Source organism: Phyllobates terribilis, unplaced genomic scaffold, assembly GCF_046119375.1.
Source record: "Phyllobates terribilis strain yellow unplaced genomic scaffold, ASM4611937v1 Scaffold_25__1_contigs__length_18738178, whole genome shotgun sequence".
Classification (NCBI taxonomy): Eukaryota; Metazoa; Chordata; class Amphibia; order Anura; family Dendrobatidae; genus Phyllobates; species Phyllobates terribilis.
The window spans coordinates 17,053,794-17,068,965 of NW_027362785.1; the positions used below are offsets into that span (position 1 = coordinate 17,053,794).

General features: G+C 68.3%; 1 protein-coding gene across 4 annotated transcripts in view; it reads left to right on the forward strand.

Moving 5' to 3' along the window:
- RAB11FIP4 (RAB11 family interacting protein 4) overlaps positions 1-15,172 on the forward strand; it is a 46,817-nt gene that overhangs the window by 21,129 nt on the left and 10,516 nt on the right. For 3 of the 4 annotated variants that reach the window (XR_012253144.1, XM_073660373.1, XM_073660375.1), the window contains one exon: positions 1,549-1,637. Coding sequence is in view for 2 of the 4 variants with exons in the window: in XM_073660373.1 (XP_073516474.1) it covers positions 1,549-1,637 (89 nt within the window). In the remaining 2 variants the exon portion in view is untranslated. Of the gene's footprint in view, positions 1-1,548; positions 1,638-8,108; positions 8,269-15,172 lie in introns of those variants that run through there. The other variant, XM_073660374.1, reaches the window with a different exon arrangement.

Sequence of the window (15,172 nt, forward strand, 5' to 3'; positions counted from 1 at the left end):
AACCTTACCCCTTAGATCCCACTCTTAGCCTCTCACTAAGCCAAATCAGATCTCATACTTGGCACTGACAAGTGGCAATACCTCGAAACATCGTGTCTGCAAATTGGGATTCTGGTTTGGCTTTTATCCTAAGGTATATTGCAAGGCTCGTGAAAGAGTGGATATTGACTTGTACTTGTAGAATTGCTAATCCCAATGGGTGGCACTAGAGTTCAAGTCCTCTACCTCTCCGAAGAGACAATTTGCATACATAGGCTTAACAATACACCTCCGAATCTGGCTCCTGCCACCACCAATCGTTTACACAGGCGACTTGACGCCCGTTACAGGTAGCGTATAGCTTTATGGGTACGGTTTACGGAGCAAGAGGAGCAGAGCTATTAAATTTATATATTTAATCTGAAAAGTAGGCAGTGATTATAAAAAATATACAAAGATGTTACAAAATGGGAACAAGACAATACGGTCTATACCATTACAGAACATAAAAAGGAATAACGAAAGAGAATTACTAAACCTGATGTCACGCAAATGGCTCAGAGCTTAGCGGCGGGAGGAACAGACAGACAGAACCACAGCAAGCTGTACTTTCCAAGGACTGACGAATGACCCAAATACTGCTTTTTATTAGCTTTAAAGTACGCCCACATACCTCACCCTGGGTGAGCTCATGTGAGGGCCTGATTGTTGGATGTGCTAGGCCTTTTAGAAGTTTATGAGAGTCCCAACTTACAAGATATCTTCTCTCCTGGAGGTCCCAGGCAGTAGTTATTGTCGTCATGTGTCTTATCACGATTTTGTGTTTATATAGAGATGAAACATGGCCTGGACAGCATCATCCATTGGTCCGATGTTAAGTTGGAGGTGTTAGAATGGCCTTACGGTGATGCGAGTGAATGTGTTATGTTAGTTCCTTTGCTACGATACCAAAATAAATATCGGATCAATGCAAACCCCAATATTCATCGCTGGCCACTGGCTCCAAGAGGTCTCGGAAAGATTCTGTGATCAGAGGAAGCTTATGCCTGGGATGCGCATTTCCCCACCGGTACGTAAAGGGATATCAGACTTGATGACTTCTTCCCGGTAAATCTCCCTGCGGTTATCTGGTCTCTGCAGGGGGCCCCTTCTTCAATGGAGATGGAAGTGTCGGCTCTCTCTTCCCCAGTTATAATTAATCCCATACATTCAATGGGAAGGCGATAGGTCTCTTCTCTGGAGATGTCTTATTGATTTTCTCTATGACTCTTCCTCTGACTTACTCTGTACCACTCCAAACCTCACTGTCCTCCCCCAGATTTGTCTCTCCCCTCCATACTCTTCTGTCCTCCACTAACTAGCTCTGCCTCCTCAGGACTTTTCTGTCCTCATCCAAACCCATCTTTCCCACAAGACACCTCTATTTAAGACTTTATCCCGCCACTTTCCGACTCCTCTGTGCTTCTTCAGACTCCTTTGTCCTCTTGACCAGACTCCTTATGATGATAATGATGGTAATGATGGATTTGTTTTGCACTGCTGATGATCTCTGGCTCCATCTCTTTTTAGGGTGTAGCGAGCTGCTGCAGGGAGTCCTGCGGGTGAATAGCAGAAAGTCCTCCCCGTTCTCTCCCTGCTGTGTCGGGTGTCACTATCAGGTAAGTGATAACAGCCAGGTGTGAGCTCTGCCATGAGACACCTCATATGGGCGGGGCACAGATCTGAGACTCCGCCTCCAGCGCTTATTGTAAATGGCGTTACCAGTGTGAGACATGAAACGCGCGGTGCAGAGACGGTCCACGAGCGACCATTCTACTGACGGCGAGGGTGGCAAGAGGAGGGCGGCAGGAAGACGAGGAGGGCGGCAGGAAGACGAGGAGGGCGGCAGGAAGACGAGGAGGGTATGCAGGAGAAGGGTGGTTAGGACGAGGAGAGTGGAAAGGTCAGCAAGAGGAGGAGGGCGGCGAGGAGGAGGGTGGCAGGAGAAGGGTGCTTAGGACGAGGAGAGTGGAAAGGTCGGCAAGAGGAGGAGGGCGGCGAGGAGGCTAGCGAGAAGGAGGAGGGCAGCAGGAGGAGGGCGGCAGGAAGACGAGGAGGGCGGCAGGTGGAGGAGGAGGGTATGCAGGAGAAGGGTGGTTAGGACGAGGAGAGTGGAAAGGTCAGCAAGAGGAGGAGGGCGGCGAGGAGGAGGGTGGCAGGAGAAGGGTGCTTAGGACGAGGAGAGTGGAAAGGTCGGCAAGAGGAGGAGGGCGGCGAGGAGGCTAGCGACAAGAAGGAGGGCAGCAGGAGGAGGGCGGCAGGAAGGGGAGGAGGGCGGCAGGAAGGGGAGGAGGATGGCAGGTGGAGGACGGCAGGTGGAGGGGGGCGGCAGGTGCAGAAGAAGGGTAGGCAGGAGGAGGAGGGGGGTGGCAGGAGGAGGAGGGGGGCGGCAGGAGGAGGAGGGGGACGGCAGGAGGAGGAGGAGGGGGTGGCAGGAGGAGGGAGGTGGAGGAGGAGGGCGGCAGGAGAAGGAGGGCGGATGGGCAGAAGGGGGAGGGCGGCAGGTGGAGGGCGGCAGGAGGAGGAGGGCGGCAGGAGGAGGAGGAGGGGGGCGGCAGGAGGAGGAGGGTGACAGGTGCAGGAGGAGGAGGGGGGCAGGTGGAGGAGGAGGAGGGGGGCAGGAGGAGGAGGAGGAGGGGGGCAGGAGGAGGAGGGGGTCGGCAAGAGGAGGGTGGCAGGAGGAGGAGGGGGGCAGGAGGAGGAGGGGGGCAGGAGGAGGAGGAGGGGGGCAGGAGGAGAAGGAGGGGGGCAGGAGGAGGAGGAGGGGGGCAGGAGGAGGGGGTAGGCAGGAGGAGGAGGGCGGTAGGAGGAGGAGGGCGGTAGGAGGAAGAGGGCGGTAGGAGGAAGAGGGCGGTAGGAGGAAGAGGGCGGCAGGAGGAAGAGGGCGGCAGGAGGAGGAGGGCGGCAGGAGGAGGAGGTGGGCAGGAGGAAGAGGGGGGCAGGAGGAGGAGGGCGGCAGGAGGAGGAGGGGGGCAGGTGGAGGAGGAGGGGGGCAGGTGGAGGAGGAGGGGGGCAGGTGGAGGAGGAGGGGGGTAGGTGGAGGAGGAGGGGGGCGACAGGAGGAGGAGGGCGGCAGGAGGAAGGAAAGAGGAGGGTGGCGAGAAGGAGGGGGGGCGGCAGGTGGAGGAGGGGGGGCGGCAGGTGGAGGAGGGGGGGCGGCAGGTGGAGGAGGAGGGGGTGGCAGGTGGAGGAGGAGGGGGCGGCAGGTGGAGGAGGAAGGTAGGCAGGAGGAGGTCAGCAGGAGGAAGAGGGCGGCAACAGAAGGAGGTTGGCAGGAGAAGGGCGACAAGAGGAGGAAGGCGCAAGAGGAAGAGTAGGGCGGCAGGAAGAGGAGGAAGGCGTCAGGGAGAGGGCGTCAGGAGGAGGAGGGTAGGCAGGAGAAGGGCGGTTAGGACGAGGAGAGTTGAAAGGCCGGCAAGAGGAGGAGGGCGGCGAGGAGGAGGGCAAAGAGGAGGGTGGCAGGAGGAGGGTAGGAAGGAGAAGGGTGGAAAGAGGAGGGTGGCGAGAAGGAGGAGGGCTTCAGGAGGAGGGCGGTAGGTGGAGGGCGGCAGGAAGGGGAGGAGGAGGGCGGCAGGTGGAGGAGGAAGAGGGTGGCAGGTGGAGGAGGAGGAGGGCGGCAGGTGGAGGAGGGCGGCAGGTGGAGGAGGAGGATAGGCAGGAGGAGGTCGGCAGGTGGAGAAGGAGGGTAGGCAGGAGAAGGGCGGCAGGAAGAGGAGGAGGGCGGCAGGTGGAGGAGGAGGGTAGGCAGGAGAAGGGTGCTTAGGACGAGGAGAGTGGAAAGGTCGGCAAGAGGAGGAGGGCGGCGAGGAGGAGGGCGGCGAGGAGGGTGGCAGGAGGAGGGTAGGCAGGAGAAGGGTGGAAAGAGGAGAGTGGCGAGAAGGAGGGCAGCAGGAGGAGGGCGGCAGGTGGAGGGCGGCAGGAAGGGGAGGTAGAGGGCGGCAGGTGGAGGAGGACGGCAGGTGGAGGAGGACGGCAGGTGGAGGAGGACGGCAGGTGGAGGAGGACGGCAGGTGGAGGAGGAGGGGGGTGGCAGGAGGGGGAGGTGGAGGAGGAGGGCGGCAGGTGGAGGAGGAGGGCGGTGGTGAAGGGCGGCAGGTGGAGGAGGAGGGGGGTGGCAGGAGGAGGAGGGGGGCAGGTGGAGGAGGAGGGCGGCAGGTGGAGGAGGAGGGGGGGCGGCAGGAGGAGGGGGGTGGCAGGAGGAGGAGGAGGGCAGTAGGTGGAGGGCGGCAGGTGTAGGAGGAGAGGGGTTGCAGGAGGAGGAGGAGGGGGGCAGGTGGAGGAGGAGGGCAGTAGGTGGAGGGCGGCAGGTGGAGGAGGAGGGGGGTGGCAGGAGGAGGAGGGAGGCAGGTTGAGGAGGAGGGCAGTAGTTGGAGGGCAGCAGGTGGAGGAGGAGGGGGTGGCAGGAGGAGGAGGGGGGCAGGTGGAGGAGGGGGGGTGGCAGGAGGAGGAGGGCGGCAGGTGGAGAAGGAGGGCGGTAGGTGGAGGGCGGCAGGTGGAGGAGGAGGGCAGTAAGTGGAGGGCGGCAGGTGGAGGAGGAGGGGGGTGGCAGGAGGAGGAGGGGGGCAGGTGGAGGAGGAGGGAAGTAGGTGGAGGGCGGCAGGTGGAGGAGGAGGGCAGTAGGTGGAGGATGGCAGAAGGAGGAGGGGGGCAGGTGGAGGAGGAGGGCGGCAGGTGGAGGAGGGTGGTAGGTGGAGGGCGGCAGGTGGAGGAGGAGGGCGGCAGGTGGAGGAGGGGGGGCGGCAGGAGGAGGAGGGCAGCAGGTGGAGGAGGAGGGCAGTAGGTGGAGGGCGGCAGGTGGAGGAGGGGGGCAGGTGGAGGAGGAGGGGGCAGCAGGAGGAGGAGGGGGGCAGGTGGAGGAGGAGGAGGGCGGCAGGTGGAGGAGGAGGGGGGCGGCAGGTGGAGGAGGAGGGGGGGCGGCAGGAGGAGGAAGGCGGCAGGAGGAGGAGGGCGGCAGGTGGAGGAGGAGGGCAGTAGGTGGAGGAGGAGGACAGTAGGTGGAGGAGGAGGGCAGTAGGTGGAGGACGGCAGGTGGAGGAGGAGGGGGGCAGGTGGAGGAGGAGGGGGGCGGCAGGAGGAGGAGGGGGGCGGCAGGAGGAGGAGGGGGGCAGGTGGTGGAGGAGGAGGGCGGCAGGTGGAGGAGGAGGGGGGGCGGCAGGAGGAGGAAGGCGGCAGGAGGAGGAGGGCGGCAGGTGGAGGAGGAGGGCAGTGGGTGGAGGAGGAGGGCAGTAGGTGGAGGGCGGCAGGTGGAGGAGGAGGGGGGCGGCAGGAGGAGAAGGGGGGCAGGTGGTGGAGGAGGAGGGCGGCAGGTGGAGGAGGAGGGCGGCAGGTGGAGGAGGAGGGGGGCGGCAGGAGGAGAAGGGGGGCAGGTGGTGGAGGAGGAGGGCGGCAGGTGGAGGAGGAGGAGGGCGGCAGGTGGAGGAGGAGGGGGGGCGGCAGGAGGAGGAAGGCGGCAGGTGGAGGAGGAGGGCAGTAGGTGGAGGGCGGCAGGTGGAGGAGGAGGGGGGCAGGTGGAGGAGGAGGGGGGCGGCAGGAGGAGGAGGGGGGCAGGTGGTGGAGGAGGAGGGCGGCAGGTGGAGGAGGAGGGGGGCAGCAGGAGGAGGAAGGCGGCAGGAGGAGGAGGGCGGCAGGTGGAGGAGGAGGGCAGTAGGTGGAGGAGGAGGGCAGTAGGTGGAGGGCGGCAGGTGGAGGAGGAGGGGGGCAAGTGGAGGAGGAGGGGGGCGGCAGGAGGAGGAGGGGGCAGGTGGTGGAGGAGGAGGGCGGCAGGTGGAGGAGGAGGGCGGCAGGTGGAGGAGGAGGGGGGCGGCAGGAGGAGGAAGGCGGCAGGAGGAGGAGGGCGGCAGGTGGAGGAGGAGGGCAGTAGGTGGAGGGCGGCAGGTGGAGGAGGAGGGGGGCAGGTGGAGGAGGAGGGGGGCGGCAGGAGGAGGAGGGGGGCAGGTGGTGGAGGAGGAGGGCGGCAGGTGGAGGAGGAGGGGGGCGGCAGGAGGAGGAGGGCGGCAGGTGGAGGAGGAGGGCAGTAGGTGGAGGAGGAGGGCAGTAGGTGGAGGAGGAGGGCAGTAGGTGGAGGAGGAGGGGGGCAGGTGGAGGAGGAGGGGGGCGGCAGGAGGAGAAGGGGGGCAGGTGGTGGAGGAGGAGGGCGGCAGGTGGAGGAGGAGGGGGGGCGGCAGGAGGAGGAAGGAGGCAGGAGGAGGAGGGCGGCAGGTGGAGGAGGAGGGCAGTAGGTGGAGGGCGGCAGGTGGAGGAGGAGGGGGGCAGGTGGAGGAGGAGGGGGGCGGCAGGAGGAGGAGGGCGGCAGGTGGAGGAGGAGGCAGGTGGAGGAGGAAGGCGGCAGGAGGAGGGCAGTAGGTGGAGGGCGGCAGGTGGAGGAGGAGGGGGGCAGGTGGAGGAGGAGGGGGGCGGCAGGAGGAGGAGGGGGGCAGATGGTGGAGGGGGGCAGGTGGTGGAGGAGGAGGGCGGCAGGTGGAGGAGGAGGGCGGCAGGTGGAGGAGGAGGAGGGGCGGCAGGAGGAGGAAGGCGGCAGGTGGAGGAGGAGGGCAGTAGGTGGAGGGCGGCAGGTGGAGGAGGAGGGGGGCGGCAGGAGGAGGGGGGCGGCAGGTGGAGGAGGAGGGGGGGCGGCAGGTGGAGGAGGAGGGCAGTAGGTGGAGGGCGGCAGGTGGAGGAGGAGGGGGGCGGCAGGAGGAGGAGGGGGGCAGGTGGTGGAGGAGGAGGGCGGCAGGTGGAGGAGGAGGAGGGCGGCAGGTGGAGGAGGAGGGGGGTGGCAGGAGGAGGAGGGGGGCAGGTGGAGGAGGAGGGGGGTGGCAGGAGGAGGAGGAGGGGGGTGGCAGGTGGAGGAGGAGGGGGGTGGCAGGAGGAGGAGGGGGGCAGGTGGAGGAGGAGGGGGGCGGCAGGAGGAGGAGGGGGCAGGTGGAGGAGGGGGGGTGGCAGGAGGGGGGCGGCAGGAGGAGGGGGGCGGCAGGTGGAGGAGGAGGGGGGGGCGGCAGGTGGAGGAGGAGGGCAGTAGGTGGAGGGCGGCAGGTGGAGGAGGAGGGGGGCGGCAGGAGGAGGAGGGGGGCAGGTGGTGGAGGAGGAGGGCGGCAGGTGGTGGAGGAGGAGGGCGGCAGGTGGAGGAGGAGGGCGGCAGGTGGAGGAGGAGGAGGGCGGCAGGTGGAGGAGGAGGGGGGTGGCAGGAGGAGGAGGGGGGCAGGTGGAGGAGGAGGGGGGTGGCAGGAGGAGGAGGAGGGGGGTGGCAGGTGGAGGAGGAGGGGGGTGGCAGGTGGAGGAGGAGGGGGTGGCAGGAGGAGGAGGGGGGCAGGTGGAGGAGGAGGGGGGCGGCAGGAGGAGGAGGGGGGCAGGTGGAGGAGGGGGGGTGGCAGGAGGAGGAGGGGGGCAGGTGGAGGAGGGGAGGGCGGTAGGTGGAGGAGGAGGAGGGCGGTAGGTGGAGGAGGAGGGGGGTGGCAGGAGGAGGAGGGGGGCAGGTGGAGGAGGGGGGTGGCAGGAGGAGGAGGGGTGGCAGGAGGAGGGGGGCAGGTGGAGGAGGAGGAGGGCGGTAGGTGGAGGAGGAGGGGGGCGGCAGGTGGAGGAGGAGGGGGGGCGGCAGGAGGAGGAAGGCGGCAGGAGGAGGAGGGCGGCAGGTGGAGGTGGAGGAGGGCGGTAGGTGGAGGAGGAGGGGGGCAGGTGGAGGAGGGGGGGGTGGCAGGAGGAGGAGGGGGGGTGGAGGAGGGGGGGGTGGCAGGAGGAGGAGGGGGGCAGGTGGAGGGAGGAGGAGGGCGGTAGGAGGAGGAGGAGGGGGGCGCAGTGAGTGGTTGGGGTTTCCCGGCTTCCTCTTCCTCTATTGGTGACTTCTGGCGCTGGGCGGGGCCTCCGGTGTCTAGGCTACGGGGGCGGGGCTGCTATGAATGGGCGGTCTCTCACGGCTTCCTCTTCCTCTATTGGTGACTTCCGGCGGTGGGCGGGGCCTCCGGTGTCTAGGTGACGGGGCTGCTAAGAATGGGCGGTCTGTCTCGTCTTCCTCTTCCTCTATTGGTGACTTCCGGCGGTGGGCGGGGCCTCCGGTGTCTAGGTGACGGGGCTGCTAAGAATGGGCGGTCTGCCTCGGCTTCCTCTTCCTCTATTGGTGACTTCCGGCGGTGGGCGGGGCCTCCGGTGTCTAGGTGACGGGGGCGGGGCTGCAGTGCTGCGGTTGCTGCTCTCACTACAAAGACCGCAGTCCGGCGGCGAATGTCGGCTCTCGTCACCCGCAGCCTCCGGTACAGAGCGAGGCACGGCCGCCCCGAGGTGAGAGACCCCCGGATAACACTGGGACACGGGGGACTAACGACCAGGGAGGAAGCGGGGGACACGGAGGACTAAAGACCGGGGAGAGAGGGGGGGACACGGGGGACTAAAGACCGGGGAGAGAGGGGGGGGGGACACGGGGGACTAACGACCGGGGAGAGAGGGGGGGGGACACGGGGGACTAATGACCGGGGAGAGAGGGGGGGGGACACGGGGGACTAACGACCGGGGAGAGAGGGGGGGGGACATGGGGGACTAACGACCGGGGAGAGAGGGGGGGGGACACGGGGGACTAACGACCGGGGAGAGAGGGGGGGGACACGGGGAACTAACGACCGGGGAGAGAGGGGGGGGGACACGGGGGACTAACGACCGGGGAGAGAGGGGGGGACATGGGGGACTAACGACTGGGGAGAGAGGGGGGGGGGGACTAACGACCGGGGAGAGAGGGGGGGGGACTAACGACCGGGGAGAGAGGGGGGGGGGACTAACGACCGGGGAGAGAGGGGGGGGGGACTAACGACCGGGGAGAGAGGGGGGGGGGACTAACGACCGGGGAGAGAGGGGGGGGGACTAACGACCGGGGAGAGAGGGGGGGGGAGGACACGGGGGACTAACGACCGGGGAGAGAGGGGGGGGGGACACGGGGGACTAACGACCGGGGAGAGGGGGGGGGGGACACGGGGGACTAACGACCGGGGAGAGAGGGGGGGGACACGGGGGACTAACGACCGGGGAGAGAAGGGGGGGACACGGGGGACTAACGACCGGGGAGAGAGGGGGGGGGGGACACGGGGGACTAACGACCGGGGAGAGAGGGGGGGGGGACACGGGGGACTAACGACCGGGGAGAGAGGGGGGGGGGGGACACGGGGGACTAACGACCGGGGAGAGAGGGGGGGGGGACTAACGACCGGGGAGAGAGGGGGGGGGGACTAACGACCGGGGAGAGAGGGGGGGGGGGACACGGGGGACTAAAGACCGGGGAGAGAGGGGGGGGGGACACGGGGGACTAAAGACCGGGGAGAGAGGGGGGGGGGACACGGGGGACTAAAGACCGGGGAGAGAGGGGGGGGGACACGGGGGACTAAAGACCGGGGAGAGGGGGGGGGACACGGGGGACTAAAGACCGGGGAGAGGGGGGGGACACGGGGGACTAAAGACCGGGGAGAGGGGGGGGGACACGGGGGACTAAAGACCGGGGAGAGGGGGGGGGACACGGGGGACTAAAGACCGGGGAGAGAGGGGGACACGGGGGACTAAAGACCGGGGAGAGGGGGGGGGACACGGGGGACTAAAGACCGGGGAGAGGGGGGGGACACGGGGGACTAAAGACCGGGGAGAGAGGGGGAGAGGGGGGGGGGACACGGGGGACTAAAGACCGGGGAGAGGGGGGGGACACGGGGGACTAAAGACCGGGGAGAGAGGGGGAGAGGGGGGGGGACACGGGGGACTAAAGACCGGGGAGAGGGGGGGGACACGGGGGACTAAAGACCGGGGAGAGAGGGGGAGAGGGGGGGGACACGGGGGACTAAAGACCGGGGAGAGGGGGGGGACACGGGGGACTAAAGACCGGGAGAGAGGGGGGGACACGGGGGACTAAAGACCGGGGAGAGAGGGGGGACACGGGGGACTAAAGACCGGGGACTAAAGACCGGGGAGAGAGGGGGGGACACGGGGGACTAAAGACCGGGGAGAGGGGGGGGGACACGGGGGACTAAAGACCGGGGAGAGGGGGGGGACACGGGGACTAAAGACCGGGGAGAGAGGGGGAGAGGGGGGGGGACACGGGGGACTAAAGACCGGGGAGAGGGGGGGGGACACGGGGGACTAAAGACCGGGGAGAGAGGGGGAGAGGGGGGGGGACACGGGGGACTAAAGACCGGGGAGAGGGGGGGGACACGGGGGACTAAAGACCGGGGAGAGAGGGGGGGACACGGGGGACTAAAGACCGGGGAGAGAGGGGGGGACACGGGGGACTAAAGACCGGGGACTAAAGACCGGGGAGATAGGGGGGGACACGGGGGACTAAAGACCGGGGAGAGAGGGGGGGGGGGGGACTAACGACCGGGGGATTAACGACCGGGGAGAGAGGGGGGGGGGGACTAACGACCGGGGAGAGAGGGGGGGGGGGGACTAACGACCGGGGAGAGAGGGGGGGGGGGACTAACGACCGGGGAGAGAGGGGGGGGGGGACTAACGACCGGGGAGAGAGGGGGGGGGGACTAACGACCGGGGAGAGAGGGGGGGGGGGACTAACGACCGGGAGAGAGGGGGGGGGGGACTAACGACCGGGGAGAGAGGGGGGGGGGACTAACGACCGGGGAGAGAGGGGGGGGGGGACTAACGACCGGGGGAGAGGGGGGGGGGGGACTAACGACCGGGGGATTAACGACCGGGGAGAGAGGGGGGGACTAACGACCGGGGAGAGAGGGGGGGGGGGACTAACGACCGGGGAGAGAGGGGGGGGGGGGGACTAACGACCGGGGAGAGAGGGGGGGGGGGACTAACGACCGGGGAGAGGGGGGGGGACTCGGGGAATTAACGACCGGGGAGAGAGGGGGGGACTAACGACCGGGGAGAGAGGGGGGGACTAACGACCGGGGAGAGAGGGGGGGGACTAACGACCGGGGAGAGGGGGGGGGGACTCGGGGGACTAACGACCGGGGAGAGAGGGGGGGGGGACTAACGACCGGGGAGAGAGGGGGGGGGACTAACGACCGGGGAGAGGGGGGGGGGACTCGGGGGACTAACGACCGGGGAGAGGGGGGGGGACTAACGACCGGGGAGAGGGGGGGGACTCGGGGAATTAACGACCGGGGAGAGAGGGGGGGGGGACTAACGACCGGGGAGAGAGGGGGGGGGGACTAACGACCGGGGAGAAGAGAGGGGGGGGGGACTAACGACCGGGGAGAGAGGGGGGGGGGGACTAACGACCGGGGAGAGAGGGGGGGGGGACTAACGACCGGGGAGAGAGGGGGGGGGGACTAACGACCGGGGAGAGAGGGGGGGGGGACTAACGACCGGGGAGAGAGGGGGGGGGACTAACGACCGGGGAGAGAGGGGGGGGGGGGACTAACGACCGGGGAGAGAGGGGGGGGGACTAACGACCGGGGAGAGAGGGGGGGGGGACTAACGACCGGGGAGAGAGGGGGGGGGGACTAACGACCGGGGAGAGAGGGGGGGGGGGGACTAACGACCGGGGAGAGAGGGGGGGGGGGACTAACGACCGGGGAGAGAGGGGGGGGGGGACACGGGGGACTAACGACCGGGGAGAGAGGGGGGGACTAACGACCGGGGAGAGAGGGGGGACTAACGACCGGGGGAGAGAGGGGGGGGACTAACGACCGGGGAGAGAGGGGGGGACTAACGACCGGGGAGAGAGGGGGGGACTAACGACCGGGGAGAGAGGGGGGGACTAACGACCGGGGAGAGAGGGGGGGACTAACGACCGGGGAGAGAGGGGGGGGACTAACGACCGGGGAGAGAGGGGGGGACTAACGACCGGGGAGAGAGGGGGGGACTAACGACCGGGGAGAGAGGGGGGGGGGGGACTAACGACCGGGGAGAGAGGGGGGGGGGGGGACTAACGACCGGGGAGAGAGGGGGGGGGGGGGACTAACGACCGGGGAGAGAGGGGGGGGGGGACTAACGACCGGGGAGAGAGGGGGGGGGGGATTAACGACCGGGGAGAGAGGGGGGGGGGACACGGGGGATTAACGACCGGGGAGAGAGGGGGGGGACTAACGACCGGGGAGAGAGGGGGGGGACTAACGACCGGGGAGAGAGGGGGGGACTAACGACCGGGGAGAGAGGGGGGGACACGGGGGACTAACGACCGGGGAGAGAGGGGGGGACTAACGACCGGGGAGAGAGGGGGGGGGGGGACTAACGACCGGGGAGAGAGGGGGGGGGGGACTAACGACCGGGGAGAGAGGGGGGGGGGGACTAACGACCGGGGAGAGAGGGGGGGGGGGACTAACGACCGGGGAGAGAGGGGGGGGGGGGGGGACTAACGACCGGGGAGAGAGGGGGGGGGGGGGACTAACGACCGGGGAGAGAGGGGGGGGGGGACTAACGACCGGGGAGAGAGGGGGGGGGACACGGGGGATTAACGACCGGGGAGAGAGGGGGGGGACTAACGACCGGGGAGAGAGGGGGGGGACTAACGACCGGGGAGAGAGGGGGGGACTAACGACCGGGGAGAGAGGGGGGGACACGGGGGACTAACGACCGGGGAGAGAGGGGGGGACTAACGACCGGGGAGAGAGGGGGGGGGGGGGACTAACGACCGGGGAGAGAGGGGGGGGGGGACTAACGACCGGGGAGAGAGGGGGGGGGGGACTAACGACCGGGGAGAGAGGGGGGGGGGACTAACGACCGGGGAGAGAGGGGGGGGGGGGACTAACGACCGGGGAGAGAGGGGGGGGGGACACGGGGGACTAACGACCGGGGAGAGAGGGGGGGACTAACGACCGGGGAGAGAGGGGGGGACACGGGGGATTAACGACCGGGGGGACACGGGGGACTAACGACCGGGGAGAGAGGGGGGGACACGGGGGACTAATGACCGGGGAGAGAGGGGGGGGACTAATGACCGGGGAGAGAGGGGGGGGACTAATGACCGGGGAGAGAGGGGGGGGACTAATGACCGGGGAGAGAGGGGGGGGACTAACGACCGGGGAGAGGGGGGGGGACTCGGGGGATTAACGACCGGGGAGAGAGGGGGGGACACGGGGGACTAACGACCGGGGAGAGAGGGGGGGACACGGGGGATTAACGACCGGGGAGAGAGGGGGGGGACTAACGACCGGGGAGAGAGGGGGGGGACTAACGACCGGGGAGAGAGGGGGGGGACTAACGACCGGGGAGAGAGGGGGGGGACTAACGACCGGGGAGAGAGGGGGGGGACTAACGACCGGGGAGAGAGGGGGGGGACTAACGACCGGGGAGAGAGGGGGGGGGGGACACGGGGGATTAACGACCGGGGAGAGAGGGGGGGGACTAACGACCGGGGAGAGAGGGGGGGACTAACGACCGGGGAGAGAGGGGGGGACACGGGGGACTAACGACCGGGGAGAGAGGGGGGGACACGGGGGACTAACGACCGGGGAGAGAGGGGGGGGGACTAACGACCGGGGAGAGAGGGGGGGGGGGGACTAACGACCGGGGAGAGAGGGGGGGGGGGGACTAACGACCGGGGAGAGAGGGGGGGGGGGGACTAACGACCGGGGAGAGAGGGGGGGGGGGGGACGACTAACGACCGGGGAGAGGGGGGGGGACGACTAACGACCGGGGAGAGGGGGGGGGACGACTAACGACCGGGGAGAGAGGGGGGGGGGGGGACTAACGACCGGGGAGAGAGGGGGGGGGGACACGGGGGATTAACCACCGGGGAGAGAGGGGGGGGGGGGGACACGGGGGATTAACGACCGGGGAGAGAGGGGGGGACTAACGACCGGGGAGAGAGGGGGGGACACGGGGGACTAACGACCGGGGAGAGAGGGGGGGACACGGGGGATTAACGACCGGGGGGACACGGGGGACTAACGACCGGGGAGAGAGGGGGGGACACGGGGGACTAACGACCGGGGAGAGAGGGGGGGGACTAATGACCGGGGAGAGAGGGGGGGGACTAATGACCGGGGAGAGAGGGGGGGGACTAACGACCGGGGAGAGGGGGGGGGACTCGGGGGATTAACGACCGGGGAGAGAGGGGGGGACACGGGGGACTAACGACCGGGGAGAGAGGGGGGGACATGGGGGACTAACGACCGGGGAGAGAGGGGGGGACACGGGGGATTAACGACCGGGGAGAGAGGGGGGGACTAACGACCGGGGAGAGAGGGGGGGACTAACGACCGGGGAGAGAGGGGGGGACTAACGACCGGGGAGAGAGGGGGGGACTAACGACCGGGGAGAGAGGGGGGGACTAACGACCGGGGAGAGAGGGGGGGACTAACGACCGGGGAGAGAGGGGGGGACACGGGGGATTAACGACCGGGGGGACACGGGGGACTAACGACCGGGGAGAGAGGGGGGGGACTAATGACCGGGGAGAGAGGGGGGGGACTAATGACCGGGGAGAGAGGGGGGGGACTAATGACCGGGGAGAGAGGGGGGGGACTAACGACCGGGGAGAGGGGGGGGACTCGGGGGATTAACGACCGGGGAGAGAGGGGGGGACACGGGGGACTAACGACCGGGGAGAGAGGGGGGGACACGGGGGACTAACGACCGGGGAGAGAGGGGGGGACACGGGGGATTAACGACCGGGGAGAGAGGGGGGGACTAACGACCGGGGAGAGAGGGGGGGACTAACGACCGGGGAGAGAGGGGGGGACTAACGACCGGGGAGAGAGGGGGGGGACTAACGACCGGGGAGAGAGGGGGGGGACTAACGACCGGGGAGAGAGGGGGGGGGACTAACGACCGGGGAGAGAGGGGGGGGGACTAACGACCGGGGAGAGAGGGGGGGGGACTAACGACCGGGGAGAGAGGGGGGGGGACTAACGACCGGGGAGAGAGGGGGGGGGACTAACGACCGGGGAGAGAGGGGGGGGGACTAACGACCGGGGAGAGAGGGGGGGGGACTAACGACCGGGGAGAGAGGGGGGGGGACTAACGACCGGGGAGAGAGGGGGGGGGACTAACGACCGGGGAGAGAGGGGGGGGGACTAACGACCGGGGAGAGAGGGGGGGGGACTAACGACCGGGGAGAGGGGGGGGACTAATCACCGGGGAGAGAGGGGGGGGGGGGGGGGACTAACGACCGGGGAGAGAGAGGGGGGGGGGGGACTAACGACCGGGGAGAGAGGGGGGGGGGGGGGGACTAACGACCGGGGAGAGAGAGGGGGGGGGGGGACTAACGACCGGGGAGAGAGAGGGGGGGGGGGGACTAACG